At 58.7% G+C, this 19,018-nt stretch overlaps 1 protein-coding gene across 9 annotated transcripts; it reads left to right on the forward strand.

Moving 5' to 3' along the window:
- The first annotated feature begins 5,108 nt into the window (after window positions 1–5,108).
- LOC148051223 (antigen WC1.1-like) lies at window positions 5,109–14,897 on the forward strand. 9 transcript variants are annotated; one of them, XM_087738267.1, is made up of 15 exons: window positions 5,109–5,225; window positions 6,184–6,498; window positions 7,837–8,145; window positions 8,369–8,674; window positions 9,436–9,762; window positions 9,850–10,164; window positions 10,520–10,834; window positions 11,316–11,378; window positions 11,463–11,777; window positions 12,153–12,188; window positions 12,470–12,607; window positions 13,314–13,427; window positions 13,864–13,947; window positions 14,165–14,317; window positions 14,564–14,897. In XM_087738267.1, the coding sequence occupies exons 1-15, from the start codon at window positions 5,159–5,161 to the stop codon at window positions 14,818–14,820; spliced, it is 3,114 nt and encodes a 1,037-aa protein (XP_087594393.1). In that variant the 5' UTR covers window positions 5,109–5,158; the 3' UTR covers window positions 14,821–14,897. The 9 variants fall into 9 exon arrangements, 6 of the variants coding, with proteins under 6 accessions (XP_087594393.1, XP_087594394.1, XP_087594395.1 ...); XM_087738268.1 differs by having other exon boundaries at window positions 13,332–13,427; XM_087738269.1 differs by having other exon boundaries at window positions 13,332–13,427; window positions 14,636–14,897.
- The last annotated feature ends 4,121 nt before the right edge of the window (window positions 14,898–19,018 follow it).

Below are 19,018 nucleotides of genomic sequence, written 5' to 3' on the forward strand. Positions count from 1 at the left end.
TTCTTCCTCACAGGTGTCCTACTAGGAGAGAGCGGAAAAGAAGGACCTTAGCCTTCCATGGTGTCGCAGAAGAGCAGAATGCACCGCACTTAAAAGAGAGAAGCAGCAATAGGTTTTACTGAGGTAAAGGAATAATTTGAAAACGTTCAATAAGTTAGATGGAATTTAACAAAGGTTTAACAGTGGTTTACTAAGGTTCAATAAATTTGATGGCAAGGTTCACCTTATTAATTAGTCTCAGACTTGATCAACGGTTCATGTCTAATGGAATTCTCCATACCATGTTTATAATATCTGAGGAGCTACATGGATTAAGTACTGTTTCATAGTATTAATTCAGCATGCTCGCAGTCACTTACCGAGGGTGTTGTCGCAGGTGAGGGATCTCTCTGCCTTGGGTAAGGAAGGATCTCTCAGTCTCAGGAAAGGGATCTCAAACCCGGAGAGGCGTCCCTGCTCGAGGGGAGAGTCACCTCGCCTGCCGTCCAGCTGCCAGTCAGGGAGAGCTCACATTGGGCCCATCCTGGTGGTAATATTTCTAGGGTGAAGTAGCTGGCTGCTAGTCAGCAGTATAGACAAGATGTCTTCATTTTAGCTCTGGCATCTTGTACTTTTGGCTTTCAAAACCACCTTTTGAAATCTTGTTCAAGACACCTTCACTGCCTTGTACGTCAGCCAGGGGCTTTCCAGCTCACACATTCACCCCAAGGACGTGAGGGCTGTTGCTCCTGCGTCAGCCTGAACCAAAGTGCGGCTCGGAGCCAAGTGTATCCGTCACATTGACCAGATGCAGAAACTCTGAGGGTTTTATTCCTTTAACCCTTGCCTCTCTCCCCTCATCCTCTTTTCCTAGGGTGTTTTGCAGTTTAAGGGTTTTTTTGTTGTTGTTGGAGGAGTTTCTGTAATTATTTTGCTGAGGAAGGTGGCGCAGCCTTGAAGCCCTGGGAGGCGGGGAAAGGTCTTACGTCCGGCACAAAGCCGGGAGCTCTGACCCCACAGTGAGCCCTTCTCTGCCCACGGCTCCCAAGAAGCATTTTCACCTCCCCACGTGCCTTCCCGGTGCCTGTTGGGATCCCTGCCCTGGAACACGCCAGAGCACGGGCACCGCTGCTGCGGGAGACATGACGGGACAGGGGCCCCGCCCCCCAGCTTCCGCTGGAAGCCCCGCCCCCTCCCAGCACCCGCAGGGGCCCTGTGCCCCGGAAGTCGCTCTCCTCTACCGGCCATGTGCTCCACTGGGATTGGCTGGCAGGACCGGCCACCCCTGCCGGTTGGCCCAGAGATACATCAGACCCGGAAGGCCCTTCCCCTGCATCCACAGGGGCTGCCATTTTGGGTTGGTCGCCATTTTGGGACAGGGTGCCGCCATTCCATGGCAGTGAGCTGCCCTTTTGTTAAAGCTCATACTGCTCTGTGATTGGCTAATGGCCATCTCTCGACACCGTCACACCCGTGTGTTCTCAGCAGCCCCTGTGATTGGCTGGCAGGACCGGCCACCCGTCCCGCTGTCCCCAGGGGCACGTCCCAAAGGAAGGCCCCTGTCATTTCCTACAGGGAGGCCGCCACTTCTGCCAGCCTCATTCCCCACGTCTTTTCATCCTGCATTGTGATTGGCTGACAGCCATTTCATGACGCCTTCATACCCGCATGTTCTCAGGCAGCCCTGTGATTGGCTGCCCACCTCCTTTGGTCCAGGAAGTGCTCAGATATAAAAATATCTACAATTATATAATATATATTTAGAAATAAGTGTACGAATATGTACAAATACATCTTTTATTTATTTCTAAATAGGTACAGTTTTTTTATATATATACTTCTGTATATGTACTTCAGTATAGAATTTTTTATGTATATGTAAACATTTATAAAGGTATAGAAAGTAAATATATATAGCCATAAAATCATAGGTACGAAATGGATACACCTTTTTTTAATAGGAGCTCCTGGAGTGAGCACTTAAAGTTTAAATGTGAATACAAACAAAAGGAAGAGGCTGACAGCCATTTCATGACGCCTTCATACCCACATGTTCTCAGGCAGCCCTGTGATTGGCTGCCCACCACCTTTTGTCCAGGAAGTGCTCAGATATAAAGATACATTTATGTAATATATATATTTATAAATAATCGTACACATATATATAAATAGGTACAATATTTTTAAATAGATGTACCCCTATATATGTATTTATGTATAGATTTATATATCTTTGTAAATATTTATAGAGCTATAGCAAGTAAATATAGGTAGCTATTAAAACATAGGGATGAAATGTATAAAACCTTTTTTAAGAAGAGCTACTGGAGTGAGCCCTGAGAGGTCTGGGGTGGGGGGGCTTCAGCAGGGCAGAAGGGTGCCTGAGAGGTGGTGGGGTGTGGACAAGCTGGAACGTGCCCAGGGGCTACAGCCACCTCCAAGGAATAACAGACTCATTTGCCACACGATATTGAATAGATATCAACACATATATCTATATTATATATATAATATGTATAAAATGTCATAATATGTGATATTATGTATACCACAATGTATATAATACAGAATTATATAATAATATATTATAAAATGTATTTTTAAATTATATTATAATATAATACTATACCAATTAGTATATTACATTCTATTCTATTCTATTACATTATATTATATTATACTATATTATATTATATTATATTATATTATATTATATTATATTATATTATATTATATTATATTATATTATATTATATTATATTATATTATATTATATTATATTATATTATATTATATGGATTAGTATAATTATCATATTTATTATCAAAATTATTATAAAATAATAATTATTATAACTATACAATTAATATGATTGTAATATAAGTATTATAATTCTTAAAATATAATAATTATTATATTATATTATATTATATTATATTATATTATATTATATTATATTATATTATATTATATTATATTATATTATATTATGCTATCTATAATATATAATGATATATATTATATATAATATATATCACCATATATATACAATATATCACCAGAGGAGTACATAGCAAATAGGTTGGTATGTGCTTGTGACGTCACTGGAGCCCGAGTACCTCAACGGCAAGTACATGGAAATGGGCAGATACGTACTTGTGAGGCCACTCTCAGACAATAGGCCAGGGGCTGACTCAGGGCACGTGCAGCTGGTTGTGAGGGCTCTGCTGCCTGAGTAGCTGCTAGGCCAGGAGCAGGCCCATGGCTTGTGTCTGTGCTTCTGAGGTCACTCCTGCCTGAGGAGCGAGGAGGCCAGGAGCAGGCCTATGGATTGTGTAAGTGCTGGTGAGGTCAGTGGTGCCTGAGCAGACAGTAGGCCAGGAGCTGGCACATGGCTTGAGAATGTCTTTGTGATGTCAGTGGTGCCTGAGTAGCTGGTAGGCCCAGAGAAACATGTCTTGTGCTGGATATTTTGAGGTCACAGGTGCCTGAGAAGCTGGTAGGCCAGGAATAGGCACCTGTCTTGTGTAGGTGTTTGCAAGGTCATTTGTGACCGATGAGCTGATGGGCCAGGAAGAGGCCCCTGGGTTGTGTAAGTGCTTGTGAAGTCACTGCTGCCCTGGTAGCTGATAGGCCAGGAGCAGGGCCACAGGTGGTGTAGGTTGCTGTGGTGTCACTGGTGCCTGAGGAGCTGATAGGTTAGGAGCAGAACAATGGCTTGTGTAGGTGTTTGTGTAGGTGTTTGGTCACTGGTGTCAGAACACCTGACAGGCCAGAAGCAGGCACGTGGCAGTTTTAGATGTTATGACATCACCTGTGGCCGAGAGACGGATAGGCCAGGAGCATGCACATGGCTTGTGTACGAGCTTGTGATTTCACCAGTATGGGATCAGCTATAGGCCAAGAGCAGGCATAGGGCTTGCGTGGGTGCTTCTGATGTCATCAAAATAGTAGTTGGACCCCACCCAAACATGGCTTTTTGGAAGAACCATCATCAGCAGAAGCCCGTGCACAGCACCCGCACCCGTGTGACAGTGTAACTCTTGAGCAGACAGCAATGGCAGCAGGAGGGTGTGAGGTCACCGTCACTATAACTCAGAAGCACACAGCTGTGGCAGGAGGAGGGTCTGAAGTCCCGTCACCGATGGCACCGCATGGCCGTGGGGCTCGGTGCAGAGCGGCCGTGTGCATCAGCGGGGCATGCCGGGGGCCGGGAGCTGCCCGGCCCCGTGTCTGCGAGGCCGAAGGAGCAGCCCCTGCAGCCCTGGCTGGAGCAGTCGGGCTGGGGGTGGCTCGGGGGCACCGCAGGGATGTGCCTGGGCACGGTGCCAGGAGGAAACCACAGACTTCCTGCCCGGGCGCTGCGCTGCGGGGGGAGCGCGGCGAGCGCTGCGAGGCCCCGTGGGCTGTGGTTTGTGCACCTGCAGGCTCCAGCTCCCGATCCGCCTGTGGGGAAGAACGGCCGCTCGATGACAGGCTGAGAGTCAGGGGCCTGCCTGAGCCTCTGGGCTGCAGGTCTGCTGCCAGGGCAAGGCCATGGCCCAGCTCTGGCTCCTGCGAGGGACCCAGGGTGGGGCTGCGCAGGGAGGGACGGGCGAGCCAGCCCTCCTGGGATGGAGCTCTTCCCCTGCCCAAGGCCCTTGCCCAGCTGCTGCTCCCAGCACAGTGGGGTCTGTAGCAGGGGCAGGGACTGTTTCCTTCCCATCCTGACACAGACCCTGGTGCAGTCCCAGTTCTGTGGTTCCCACGTCTCATGGTGGAGCTGGACACTTGTCTCTTGGCCTCTTGGATGAGCCCACCGTAGAAGATGCTCAGTGCTCCCAGTGCCCACAGCAGGGTGCAAGGGGTGACGGACTCATTTCCTCTCCCTGCTCAGCTTCTCCCATGACGATTCCCTGCCGCAGTGACCATGACACCGGCAGCGGGACATATATGTCCTTCATATATGGTCATGAACGGCGCTGGAGAAGTTCATTGGAGGGCTGGGCTGTGTCGGAGGGGAGATAGCTCCCGATAATGTCTCAAAAGGTGCTGCTGCTTTGATTGGCTCCTCCTGCAGCTGGGTCGGCATCTGCAGAGATATATTACCCTCCCATCGTCGTTGTCCCCGTGAGTCCCCAGGAGCCGTGGCAGGGAGTGGGGCGCAGCAGGGCTGTGCCAGCAGGGCAGGAGGCTCAGGATGGGGATGGAGGCAGTCCTGTCCCCTCGGGTGCTGTGGCTGCTCCTCTGGGTGCAGCTGTGCAGGGGTAAGTGCCAGTTCCCTTGTCTCACAGCCCAGGGCCAGCGGGTACCAGCAGGGTCATCGGGATCCCTTTGGGAATGGGGTTTCTTTCCAGGCTCCGCTCAGACAAGGGTCAGAAGGTGCTCAGGTCCATGGACCTTCTGCCTTTCCCTCTGCCTCTCTGTGTTTAAGGCAGCCTGTGCCTGCCTGCATTTATGGACACCCCCATCCTGGGTGACCCTTTTGGGACCCCTTGTTCCCCAGGTCTGTGCCCCTGAGGCTGGCAGTGGCCCAGGTGGTGATGGCAGCACTCAGCGATCACCCGGTCACAGCCAATCTCCAGGGTGCCCTGGAGGGTTTGTGTGCTGCTCCCTGCCCCAGGGTGCAGGGGAACCCCGACCCAAGGAAGGCAGTTCATGCCCCACAGAGAGAAGGGGACTGGGCTGTGTGCACCCACAGGTGGCAGAGAAGTTTCCTTCCTGGGGGCTCCGGCCAAGCACAGGTGTTGGGCTGATGCCTGGCACAAGGAGGGGATGTGGGTTAGGGGGACCCTTGGGATCATCTCAGTGCTCCCTGAGGACATGGGAAGCCCTGGGGGTGGTGTGGGTTTGGGTGGTGGCAGGGCAGGTGGTGGGCAGGGGAAGCTGCGGGCCTGGGGGCATGGGGCTTTCCAGGGTGTGCTTGGCTGGGGAGGAGACGGTGCCCTGTGCAGGGCCTGGAGGCACGGTGTGTGGGTGGGCATGGGCAGGGGGCTGTTGGAGTGGGAGGAGGTGCCGAGGGCTGTGGGGCAGTGAATGGCCCAGCAGGGCCGGGGTTGGCACCCGCAGCCTGCACAGCCCATGGGGAGAGGAGGGACCCCCACACTTCCCCAGGGACAGCTCAGGGGGGAGAGGGCTCCCAGCCTGGTGCTGTGACTCGACTCCCAGACCTGCAGTCTGGGGCTCGGCCCTCTCCTGACCGGTCCCGTGTTTTGGTGTTTGAAGGGGCTGTGGAGGTGAGGCTGGAGGCTGGCGGCGGGCGCTGTGCTGGGAGAGTGGAGGTGAAACACCAGGGCCAGTGGGGGACCGTGTGTGATGACTCCTGGGACATGACCGATGCTGCAGTGGTTTGTAAGCAGCTGGGCTGTGGGTCTGCTGTTGAAGCTCCTCAGTACGCACACTTTGGGCCAGGATCTGGCCCCATTTGGATGGATGATGTTGGCTGTGGTGGCACCGAGTCTGCCCTGTCTGACTGCACACACAGTGGATGGGGTCAAAGCAACTGTGGTCACGGTGAGGATGCTGGAGTGACGTGTTCAGGTAAGGGGTCAGCCCATCCCCCACCTTTGAGGCCAGGATGCAGGGAGGGAACTGGCTGTGCCCTCAGGAAGAAATGAGCAGACACCAGATCAGGGCCCAGTGTGGCCGGTCGCACTGCTGAGCTGGGACATATGTTGCTGCTTCTGCCAGTGCCTGAGGAAAGCCCCGTGAGAGCCCACCCTGGGTGCGCACACCCTTCCTGGTCCCTGAGGGGGCTCAGCCCAGACTCCATTGGTGCCTGGGGCTCAGGTGAAACCCCCTCCCTGCCCCTTGGTGTCTGTTGGTGTCCATCTTTCTCCTCCCATTCAGCCAGGACCTGTCTGGCATTGCCAGGGGCCAGGTCCCCCCATGCCAGAGGCACCGAGAGCTGCTCATGCGGCCACCCACATCTCCAGGGAAGGGTGCAGAGTGGCTGGGGACCTTTGGGCTGTGCCTCCTGGCAGGCATGAGTCCCTCGGCCTAAGCAAAGGGGCTGCTCAGCAGGGGAAAGCGCTGGCCTTGGGCAGAGGAGCAGAGGGGCACACAGCACCCCATTCCTCTCCCAGGGTCACCCCGCGAGAGCCAGCCCACGTGGACATGGCCCCGTGCTGTCAGTGCTGACCCGCTACCCAGCCTCTCCTGCCTACCCCAGCCCCGGCTGCCCTGTGCCACAGGGGCTTTGCCAGCCCTTGCACTGTCCTCGGTGCCTGTCCTTGCACGGGGAGCTCGTGTCAGCGCAGGGCTGCCCCTCTGCCCGCTCTCCTGCCCTCTGCCTGGCCGTTGGTGGGGATGTGCGTGCCTGGCAGTGCACTCTGGCCCTGGCTGAGGACCCCCTCCCCGGGCAGGTGCCAGAGTGGGGGGCTGGCACAGACACCCACTATACCTAGAGCTGTGCCATAGCTGTACCCCGTGAAATGGCCCATCTAACAGCAGTGCCCCAACAGCCTGAGACTGCCCTGAGAGAAGGGTGTGTTTCTAGCGATTCCAAGGGTTCCTCAGCCAGGCCCTGAGCTCAGTGGGCAGATCAGGCTGCAGCAGCCAACAGTGCCTTGGCCAGTCTCCCTGGGCCCCAAGTGCTCGGAGCGCTGCCAGGAAGCCCAGGGTCTCCAAAATGGCAGCAGTTTGTCTGAGCAGTGCCTACGGCTGGGGGTTTGGGAGAGAAGCAAGGCCACAAGTGCTGTGCTGATGTCTGAGGAGTGGCAGGGTGTCCCTGGTGTGTTTGAGCCATCAGCAGCCACTGGGAGCTGCTGGGAGGGTCGTGGGGCTCTGTGCCTGTGGCCACCTTGCAGACCAGGTGGGACGTGGGCATGTAACTGCCAGAGGGCTCTGGGAACTCTCTGGGGACTTTGCTTGCTCCAGGATTTGTCCGGCTGGTCGGAGGGGAGAGCCCCTGCTCAGGACGCGTGGAGATCCGCGATGGGAACCAGTGGAAACCTGTCTGTGACTCAGACTTTGGTCCCAAAGCTGCCGACGTGGTCTGCAGGGAGTTGCAGTGTGGTGCAGCCCTGCCTGTGCCCAGGGCAGCTCACTTTGGAGAAGGCGTTGGTGCCATGTGGGACAGAGAGCTGCAGTGTGTGGGGAATGAATCCTTCCTCTTCTCCTGCCCCAGGGGATCCCCCCGAGACCAGCCCTGCACCCGCACGAACGCCGCTGGTGTCACCTGTACACGTAAGGACTCGGGGTGGGGTGTTCCATATCTGGGGGTGTGCTGGGGCCAAGGGGAGCAGGGCAGGGACAGTGCCATGCTGTGCTGGGTGTGAGGACAGAAGGGGTGATGGGGTTGTCTGCAGCCTTAAAATCAGGCAGAAAGAGGAGAAAGGCAGGCGTTCTGCCAACTAAGCGAGAGTACAAGTCCACCCTCTCTCATTCTTCCCTGTTCCTGATGACACAGGGTTCAGGCTGGTGAACGGCAGCACGGCGTGTGAGGGGAGGGTGGAGGTCCAGGTGCTGGGGACCTGGGGCACCCTCTGTGCCTCCCACTGGGATCTCTCGGATGCCCACGTTCTCTGTCGTCACCTCGACTGCGGGTTTGCTGAGTCCATTCCCAGAGGAGGGCATTTTGGGAGAGGCACGGGACCTGTCTGGAGAGACTCATTCCACTGTGATGGGACTGAAGCCCACCTGGGACAGTGCCCAGTGACCGCCCTGGGGGCCTCACCATGCTCCCATGAGAACGATGCTGCTGTCATTTGCTCAGGTGAGTGCTGGGACAGCGCTGTGTTAACTCCATTTGTCCCTTGGGTGTGACATGGCCACCCAAAGCGAGGGACCCCATGGCAGCACCGGCCTGCATTTCTCCCTTCAGAAATCCTGGCTTCAGCTCCATCCCTCTGGCTGCACACAGCTCTGTCCCAGCCCCACAGAGACCCCCACAGAGCCCAATCCCACACCCGTGGGGGCTGCCCAGGTGCCCCCAGCAGCAGGCCTGGGTGTGAACTACAGAGCAGGGCTGGGCTTTGCCCTCGCTTCTGGTCAGCACAAGTCCCAGTCCTGTCCTGTTTGATCGGGAAGGCCCCCCTTGCTCTGCTCCCTGCCAGGGACACAGGCTCCCAGGCCCAGATGCCCAGGGATGCAGAGGGGCAGAGGCGTGGGTGCTCTGCCCCATGGCTCAGCAGTGCCAATGGCAGCGCTGAGGTGGGGCAAGGCTTGTCCTGGGGCTGCCTGTCCCCAGGCCACCGCCGGCTGCTGCTCCCTCCTGCGGGAGCTGCCCCATCTGCCTCAGCAGGGACGTGTTGGGTGGCTCTGCCCCACCAAGAGCCAAGAGAGTGTCTTGCTCAGGAAGGCTCAGGGACTGGGGAACCAAGCCTGTGGAAAGCTGCTCCTGAAGCTGACCGCAGAGGGCTGGGGGCAGGCGGGTGAGCTGCAGGGGGTTGTGAGGGTTGGAGAGCCTGGAGAGGTGCTGCAGGTTTGTGGGCTGTCTGGTGGTGCTGAGGGCTGGGGCATGGCTGCTCTCCCCAGGCCCAGGCAGCTCCACATCCCTGCGGCTGGTGGGTGGAGGGAGCCGGTGCGACGGGCGAGTGGAGATCTTGCAGCGCGGGACGTGGGGCCGAGTCCTGGATGAGCAGTGGGACATGCAGGAGGCCAGCGTGGTGTGCCGGCAGCTGCGGTGCGGAGAGGCAGAGAGAGCCTACAACCCCCCGAAGCCTCAGAGAGGGACGGGTCCCGTGGGGCTGCGAGGGGTCCGGTGCGCAGGGCACGAGGCCAACCTGACCCTCTGCAACACCTCCGTGCCTGAGAGCGCGCTGGCAGCAGGGATTGCAGAGGACGTGGGGGTCGTTTGCTGGGGTGAGTGGCACTGCACAGGCCCCCCCAGGCTCTGGGCTGGGTGGGCAGCCGCCCCCTCATGGCAGCTGGGGTTTCTTCCTGCTGCAGGGAGCCGGCAGGTTCGGCTGGTGAACGGGCCCGGGCGCTGTGCTGGCAGAGTGGAGATCTACCACCAGGGCAGCTGGGGGACTGTCTGCGATGACGGCTGGGACCTGTCTGATGCCGCCGTCGTTTGCCAGCAGCTGGGCTGCGGAGGGGCGGTGGAGGCGGTTGGCTCCGCTCGGTTTGGGGAAGGCTCCGGTCAGATATGGCTGGAGAGCGTGAACTGCTCCGGGGCCGAAGCTGCTCTCTGGGACTGCCCAGCAGGGTCCTGGGGGCAGCACGACTGCGGGCACAAAGAGGACGCAGGAGTCGTCTGCTCAGGTCTGTGCTGGGAGCTGTGGTGGGAGCCCAGTGCCCGGGGAGGCCGGGACGAGGGGAGATCCAGCAACGGCCGAGGCTGTCCCTGGCTGCCTCTGAGCCCCTGCCTGAGCCTGTCCTGGGGACACCCATGCACAAACCCCCTCGGTCCCACTGGGGGCCCCTTGTAAGCTGAGCTGTCCCCAAGGCTTAGCGGGGAGGGCATGGGTGTCTGTCCGTGAGGGACTTCTCTCTGCCCCAGCAAAAGGGTGACTTGCTGGCCGTGCCTCTGCCTGGCTGAGGGCCTGGGGGGTGAAGAGGCTTCTCTGCTCCCATAGCCCCAGAGCAGCCTGTTCCCCTCTGGGGTCTTTCCTCCCAGATTTCATGGCCCTGAGGCTGCACAACAGCACCAACTGCTCCGGGCGCCTGCAGGTGTTCTACAATGGCACATGGGGGACCGTTTGCTCCAACTCAATGACTCCCCAAACGGTGTCGCTGGCATGCAAGGAGCTGGGCTGTGGGGATGGAGGGACGCTGGAGACACGCCTGCCCTATGGTAGGGTGTCTGGCCCCACCTGGCTGGATCGCGTGGAGTGTGGGGAGAGAAACAGCTCCTTCTGGCAGTGTCCTTCTGCTCCCTGGGACCCACAGTCGTGTGATGACCTGCGAGACGAGACCCACATCACCTGCAATGGTAATTCGGAGCTCCCCGGGCACCAGCATCCCCCCAGCTCCTGCTCCCTGCTGGGCACAGTCAAGCGCAGAGACAGGGCCCTCAGGGGCTTTTACTTTACGTGCCAGACCCTGCTGCTTGTGGTGGCACAAATGGGACTTCAGCTCTCAGAGCCCCACACATTCCCCTGGAGTTGTCATGCAGGCTCCCAGCAGCGCCCGGGGGAGGCAGAGGTGTCTGCAGGCAAGGTCTCAGAAGAGACCAGCCAGGGCTCCAAGGAGCGTCCCCTCCATGGACACCCTCCTGCTGCTCTGTGAACCAGGGTCCCTCTGGGGCTGAGCAGTCAGGGTCCCCCACATTGCCGTGCGTGTCCCCTGAAGGACTGGGGTTCAGCTGCTGCCATGAGCGAGGCGGCACGGGGAGGCGTGAGCAGAGCTCAGCCCCACGCTCTGCTGCACGACCCCCTTCAGCAGCCCCTTCACCGCAGCATTTCCTTCTGCAGGGAGACGGCCAGAAACACCCCCGGCCCTGGGGACCGTGTGCCCAAACTCCACGAGCTGCACAGGTAGCTGCTCCTCTGCATGCCCCTCTGGCCTGGCAGGGCTCTGCCTGCTGTCCCGGTGCCCTGGGAGGTCTCTGCCTTCTCCAGACAGGGAGAAGATTCGTGCCGTGGGAGGCGAGAGTGGGTGCTCGGGCAGAGTGGAGGTCTGGCACCGCGGCTCCTGGGGGACGGTGTGCGACGACTCCTGGGACATGCGGGATGCCGAGGTGGCCTGCAGGCAGCTGGGCTGTGGCCCCGCGGTGTCTGCCCTGGACGAGGCTGCGTTTGGGGAGGGGACGGGCCCCATCTGGCTGGAGCAGGTGGAGTGCCGGGGGACAGAGCCATCTCTGCAGGACTGCTGGGCTCGGCCTGGGGACAGCGGTGCCTGCCGGCACAAGGAGGATGCTGCCGTGCACTGCTCAGGTGAGCGGCAGGGCTGGGACCCTTGCTGGAGCTCTTGGCAGAGCTCCTGAGAGCAAGGCCGTCCTTGTGGAGCCTGGGAGCCTGGTGCCAAGTGGGCAGCAGCCTCTGTGGGGCTGGATGTCCTCTGGCTTCTGCCTGCAGGGCCCTGCAGCCCCCAGGGGCATCTCCTGGGCTACCTGTGCCATGCTGCCCAATAGCCAGAGCAGGGCCCTGGGCTCTGTCCTGGCCACCCTGACCAGTTTTGCAGGAGGGGCAATTTGGGTGGGCTGTGTCAGGGATACATGCACATACACACAGATGACGTGTGAGAGAGGAAGCTCCCTGGTACCTGCACACCCACCCTCTCAGCCCAGCTCTCCTTCTCCTCTTCTACAGCTGCACCCACGACAGCAGCACCAACCCCCCGACCAGGTAACCTGTCCTCCCCGATGGTACTGTGTCTTCTCAGGGCCAGCTGTGACCCATGGCGAGAGGGAAGGGGCTCCTTGCCGGAATGTGAAACTCCAGGCACTGGGATAGCAGTGGGGTGGGGGCATTGGGGAGGGCTGACATTTCCCCATCAGGGTGGGATCTTCCTCATCACTCACTCCTGGGGTCATCTACCCCTGGTGTAATGGGGTCAGGACTGGGGTGTCCCAGCCCCCCACCTCTCCCAGGCCTGGTGCTGCCCTTTTTGTGCTCCTGCCATGCAGATCCCACCCGGGGCCGTCCGACCGTCAGCGGGAGAGTCTCATTGCCCGTCATCATCTGCATCATCCTGGGGGCCCTTCTCTGCCTTCTCCTGGCCCTCCTGGCTGGGCAAGTGCGAAGCGCCAGGGCTGGGCGCGGAGGTGGGTGGCGGGGAAAGGTGCCTCCTGGCAAGGCCAGGGGTGCTGTGAGGTGTGAGTGAGTGGCACAGGCAGAGCTGGGGGGATAAGGGTGTGTGCTGCCTTCATTCCCATGCACCGCCTCCTTGACTGCCTGACCATGGGCCACCAGCAGCAAGGGGCAGAGAGAGTCCAGACATGGGGGGAATTAGGAATGGGTTGAGGACAGAAATGGCAGAGCTGGGGTGAAGGAGATGGGAGCAGAGGGGAGACAGAGGAGGACATCACACTGGCAGCGCTGTGGGCAGCTGTGGAGGGGGCTGTGGGGCAGGGGAGATGCCCGGAGGAACGCAGGGCAGCAGGGTCGATCCCCATGGTTTCAGGCCCCCAGGCTGTTCCTCTGTCCAGCCCTGACCTCCCCCCAGGATCCATGGGGCAGAGAGGGGGCAGCTCCAGGGGAAGAGGGAAGGCGGGAGCTGCTCCAAGCTCAGCATGAGGGAGCTGACCCAGGGGCCAGAGGGGCACAGGGGCTGTTTCTGAGGGAACAGTGCGATTGTGTCGCTGCCCCAGACTATGTCCATGGGGACATTGCCCTCACTGAGGAAGTGGTAGCGGTGACCAGACAGCACAGCAGGGCTGTCCTATGGCAATAGCCTTTTGCTGCCTCAGGGGACCAAAGCTGGGGGAGCAGAGTGGGATCCTGTCCCATCTCTGCCTGTTCCTGGGCCAGCCCTGCTGCTGTCCACAGGCTCTGGGAGAGCTTGGGAGCCCTTCCCTGAGGCCGTGTATGAGGAGATCGGTTACAGCCCGGCGTGGGAGAAGCAGGCGAGGTTCAGTGGCTCAGGTGGGTGTGGGTTCCTCCCGGGGGGCACATCTGCCAGGCTCTTCCCCCTCACTTCCCACCCACGGCTGACCCCCTGCAGTCCCCTGGCCCATGGTCCCTGCAGTGCTGGGGCTGTGGGGGCTGTGGGGAGAGCAGCCAGGTCCTGGGCCCAAGAGAGGAGCTTCCTCCCCACCAGTTCTTCCCGTCCCAGCTGGGGACAGCCCCTCTCTGCCTGTCCCTGCACCCCTCTGGGACACCTGAGGGGGGAGGGAAGGGGCTGTCCCGGGGCAGCTCTGGGAGCCCCTTTGAGACAGGGTTTGTCCCAGGGGAGCAGGGTGAGTCCTGAGCCCTTTCCCCACTCAGCCCTGCCTCTGTGGGTGCCCCATCCCCAGCAGCACTGACCACAAGCCTGGTCAGCAGAGCGCACTCCCCTAACAGCCGCTGCGCCTCTCTCCAGGCTTCTCTTCAGAGGGGTCCCTGACCAAGCTGCAGCCCTACCCTGGGGACAGCAAGGAGGAGGATGGTCCGGGATCAGCAGCAGGTAATAGGGTGCGGGAAGGAGTGGATCTCTCCTCCCTGCAGACATGGGAAGAACAGCGGTGTCACTGAGTGTCTCTGTGGGAGTTGGGGAGGACATGGGGGCTGTCTCCTGTGGTGCTGCCAACACCGGTGTCTGAGCCCCATGTCCCTGTGCATCCTTCCATCCTCTGCTCTGCAAATGTATCTTCTCCCTGTCACCAGCTCCCCTCTCCTTTCAGATGTCCCTGTCCTGCCCGGAGGTGACCCAGCGGATGGCTATGATGATGCCAGGGAGGTTTCTGAGCCTGGGGAGGATCGTGCCCCTGGGCAGGGAGACTGGGAAATGGGCAGGGCACCAGAGGAGGCAGCAGGACCCAGGGATGCACCTGGAGGTGAGAGGGAAAGAGAGCGCTGCCGGATCCTGGGCTGCCATCCCTGGTGCCGGATGAATCGTTGTACTGAAAGGCCCAAAATTTTGGGATGAGGGATTGTGGCCCAGGAATTTTCCTTGGGGGCCCGGGGGTGGGAGAGGGAGCTGAACGTCTCAGGACTGGTGAGGAGAAGGGAGGAAGGTGATGTACAGAGCAGGAGGGGCACCCCATGGGGAGAACGTGCAATGGCTGCCTTGCTGCTTGCAGGGGCAAAGCTGTGCTCCCAGAGACGTGCTGGGGCCCCTGGAGCTGAGGGAGATGCCTGGTCCCTGTCCCCAGAGAGCGCAGGCTATGACGATGCTGAAGAGGTGTCTCTGGCACATCCCCCTGAGGACACACAGGCTGTGCCACCGGAGCTCAGTGCACAACAGTCCCTGAGCCCCGCGCCAGGAGAGCCCGTCCCTGCCATGCAGCTGGGTGCAGCCAGGAGGGAGGAGAGGTCTGTGCAGCTGGGAGAGCCGTGAGCACCAGGGAACCATCTCCCTTTTCCCACGGGCAGCACAACCAGCCGGGCATTTCCTCTATATTTGTTCCCCTGTTTTTGCATCGTGCCTCCACATTTGTTCTTATTAAAAGCCTTTAGGGGTTTGAGCCAGAGCTGGTGCTTGCCTGGCCCGATGTTGGGGTGTCTCCCTGAGGCTGATTGGGAGGAGCAGAGCACAAAGACATGGTGGTGGGGAAGGGGCACGTCTCAGGGATAGACAGCAGTCTTGGGGTCAGATTGTGGGGTTGCGGGAGCCCCTGGTCCCTGGGGAATATTCCTGCTGAGAGAGACATTTCCATCCTGCCAGCCACAGTTTCCAGCCAAAATGTCTCTCTCCAAGGTCCCGTGAGTGCCCATCTCTTCACCTCAGCGTTCCCCAGTTGCTCTTTCCTCTCCCACAGCAGTGTTGCCCCGTTCCCTGTTGGGAGCTCCTCCACCCCTGGGGTGACCCCGGGGGGTCACAGGGGGAGTCCAGGCTCACACACCCCTCTGCCCCGGTCCCGAGAGCTTTCCTGCTGGCAGCCCCCGGTCCCAAGCCAGCCCCCTCCATCCCCAGCCCTGGGCCCATCTCTCCCTGTGGAGATGCAGGGCTGGAGCCTGCCCCGGTGGGGGTTTCCCATGGGATGGAGGCTGTGTTTGCAGTGCCCATGTGTGTCACCCATCCCCTTGGGGGTCTCGCCCTGGAAACACTGCTTTCCCGTGGACTTCCCACAGTCGTGCTCTGCCCAGTGTGGGGCAGCAGTGCAGAGGGTTGGGGTCTCACTGTCACGCCCTCGGGGAGGTCCTCGGGAGCTGCAGGAGCAAGCCCAGACCTGGGGCACAGTGCTGATCCTGCCTTGCTCCAGAGCACAGACCCAGCCTGCAGGGCCAGATTGTTCAGGCCCCAAAATGCCATGAAACGGGCTCTCTCTGCTCGGGTGTGCAGAAAACAGCATTTGAGCCCTGCTGAGATGGGGAAATTCAGGACTACCTCTGCACTGGGGCCTGATCCTGGCACAGGGCTATACTACAGAGCACTGCCCCTCCACGTCTCTGCAGGGCAATGGGGCAGAAGCAGGCTCTTGCTGCAGGCGCTGCTCCCACGCTCTGGCCCACCCTGGGGTGTTTTGATGAAGAGGAGCAAAGCCCTTCCCTTGAGCCTCCTCTGCCCCCCAGGGCTACAGCCCTCTGTGTCACATCTGTCCCCAGCTGCACAGCAGGAGCCGAGCAACAGGCTGAGGGAAATGCCCTCCCTGGGCTGAGGTGCCCCCAGGCTCTGATGGCAGCCCAGGGCATGCGGTGGAGGGGACACAGGAGCAGAAAGCTCACAGCCCCTCATCCAGGCGCTGGGCCTCCCCCTGCACCCCTCTGCCCCCCAGCATCCCTGCAGGTGGGGGGAAGGGCAAGCTTCCCTCTCCCTGGGGCTAAGGGTCTCTGTGGCAGGGTGGGTGAGCATGGTCAGCTGTTAACTGAAAGGCCGACGGTTTGGCCACACGCAGGGGTGGTGTCCTCGTGGTGCTACAGCTGGGGCAATTGTGTCGCCCAGTGCCATAGAGTTGTTCCCCAGTGAGCCCCTGCCTGGCAGAGAGGGCTTGGGGGAATCAAAACCAGACCGCAGTCACCGTGAACTTGTGGAGTGGTGGAGTGGAGGAGATAAGGGGATGGGCTGCTCATCCAGTCTGCTTTGCACACATGGCCCCAGGGCCCAGCCTTCTCAGTGACTCTCCTGTTCTTGCTCAGGAACAACCTAGAAGGACTCTTTTGGAGCAGTGAGAGTCCTGCAGGCACTGTCCCTGCAGCCAAGCATTTTCAAGCTCATGCTCAAAGCTGGCCAGACAGTAACCTTGCTTGGACAGACAGTCTCTCCCTCTCCCAGTCCTCTCACTTGCACTCAGTCACGAAAAAAGCCAAACTCCTCCGGAGGTGCTGGACAGCTGGAGAGCACCAGCTGAATGATCCCCAGCACGGCTTTGTCAGCTGTCCTGGGCACATGAGAGGTCTTACTGGGACAGAGCTCCCTCCGGAGGGAGGATGCCGCCATTGAGGCCTCAGCTCCAGGGAGTGCGTCTCCCTGGGACTGGGGGGATGGTGGCCTCCGGTCTGGGAAAGGGGGTCCAGGTGAAGGAGGTGTGTGAGGATGGGACCAGTGTGTGCACCACTGAGTATGACCAAGAGGAGAGAGACGGGGTCTTTGCAGAGACCCCGCAGAGGAGAGATCTCGATCCCTGTGGAGCAGGGAAGGAGGGACAGCTGGAGAGCACCCCGGAGGAGCACTGCAGGGAGAGTCCTGACCTGGGGGAGGCTGGGGCCTGTTGGTGCTGGAGGAAGGCTCCTTCTAAGCCACAGATCTACAGCTACAGAGCCGCGATGGTGCTCTGGCAAGAGGTGAAGGAGCAAGCAGGGCTGGGGCAGGCTGGAAGAAGGCAGATGGGCTTTGCAAAGATGGAAGGGAGAAAATGATTGCTGAAGCCTGCAGCTGAACTGGGGACCTTGAGATCTTCAGTCTAACGCTCTCCCAGCTGAGCTACTTCAGCCCTGCCTTGCCCCCCCAGCCCTTGTCCCTGTGGCAGCGGTGCCAGGCCACAGGCTGACACACAGGAGGAGGCTCCTCAGGGAGGTTCCCAGGGAAAAGCTGTGCCCAGCCTCAGGCAGAGGGGACCTGGCCCCTCCCTGCCTCCAAGGCCCCGTGGGCTCCAGGTTTGGTGGAGGCCAGCTCGCACTGGCTGTGCCAAGATGTGTGGGGGCCTTGTACAAATGTGACAGTGGCAAAGGTAAGTGGGCAGGCCAGGCATGCGCAGCTGCAAAGGCTAAAGGTGGAAGAATTGTGGGACTGGTGGAAGACCTTATCTCCTTGCCCCTGGAAGGCCTCCCTCCTACCACCCTTTTTTCCCCAGCTCAACTTCACCCCTTTGTTCCCAACTCTTCTCCCCCTGAGCAGTGCAGGGGGATGGGGAATGGAGGCTTTGGTCAGTCCAGAACAGTTCCTCTCTGTGGCTCCTTCCTTCTCACACTTTTCCCATGGGGTCCGTCTTGTGGGCTACAGTCCTTTGAGATGAACTTGCTCCAGCATGGGCTCTCCTCAAGCCACCATTCTTGCAGGAAATATCCTACGTCTCCAGGCTTGGGTCCTCCACAGACTGCAGGGCTTACCTTCTCCACCGTGCTCTCTGCCATGGGCTGCAAGGAACCTGCTCTGGTGCCTGAAGCACCTCCTTCTTCACCAACCGTGGTGCCTGCAGGGCTGTTTCTCCCACTATTGTTTCCCTCACTCCTCTCCCACTTTGGCAGTTGTGACCTTTCTTAAATACACTTTCACAGAGGTTCCAGCATCCTCGTTGATGGGCTCAGCTTTGGCCAGCGATGGGTCTGTTTGGAGCCAGCTGGAAGCAGCTCTGCCTGGCATGGAGGCAGCCCCTGGTCTCTTCTCACAGAGACCACCCCTGCAGTCCCCCCCGCTACCAAAACCTGCACGTGGACACCAAGACACAGTGTAAAGCTTTGCCTTGCTAAATGATGTCCCCTGCTCTTCCCTCACCCACAAATACAGTTTAATCGCTGGGGAGGCAGAGAGAGAAGCAGAGAAGGCCTTGATGCTGTGCAAACCCAGTTCAGCAATGGCTACATCATTGGGGTGTTGTCAACACTGTTTTGGTCACAAATCCCAAACATAGCCCCATACGGGCTGCTACGAAGAAAATTATAGAATCATAGAATTGTTATGGTTGGAAAAGACCCTCAAGATCATCGAGTCCAACCATTAACCCAGCACTGCCAAGGCCACCACTAAACCATGTCCTCAAGCACCACGTCTACCCGCCTTTAAATACCTCCAGGGTTGGAGACTCAACCACTTCCCTGGGCAGCCTGTTCCAGTGCCTGGCAGCCCTTTTGGTGAAGAAGTTTTTCCTAATATCCAACCTAAACTTCCCCTGGCACAGCTTGAGGCCGTTTCCTCTTGTTCTATTGCTTTTTACTTGGGAGAAGAGACCGACCCTCACCTCGCTACAGCCTCCTTTCAGGTAGCTGTAGAGACCAATAAGGTCTCCCCTCAGCCTCCTCTTCTCCAAACTAAACAACCCCAGCTCCCTCAGCCGCTCCTCACTAGACTTGTTCTCTAGACCCTTCACCAACTTGGCGCCCTTCTTTGGACACGCTCTAGCACCTCGATGTCCTTCTTGGAGTGAGGGGCCCAACACTGA

This window comes from Nipponia nippon, unplaced genomic scaffold (assembly GCF_047370975.1).
Source record: "Nipponia nippon isolate SJK-2023a ecotype South Korea unplaced genomic scaffold, ASM4737097v1 scaffold_63, whole genome shotgun sequence".
Taxonomy (NCBI): domain Eukaryota; kingdom Metazoa; phylum Chordata; class Aves; order Pelecaniformes; family Threskiornithidae; genus Nipponia; species Nipponia nippon.

Coding starts and splice junctions, on each gene's coding strand:
- LOC148051223 (XM_087738264.1), top strand. CDS start 5,159: ATGGGGATGGAGGCAGTCCTGTCCCCTCGGGTGCTGTGGCTGCTCCTC. Junction 13,948..14,164: donor TGGTCCGGGATCAGCAGCAG/GTAATAGGGTGC, acceptor CTCTCCTTTCAG/ATGTCCCTGTCCTGCCCGGA. Junction 14,318..14,563: donor ACCCAGGGATGCACCTGGAG/GTGAGAGGGAAA, acceptor TGCTGCTTGCAG/GGGCAAAGCTGTGCTCCCAG.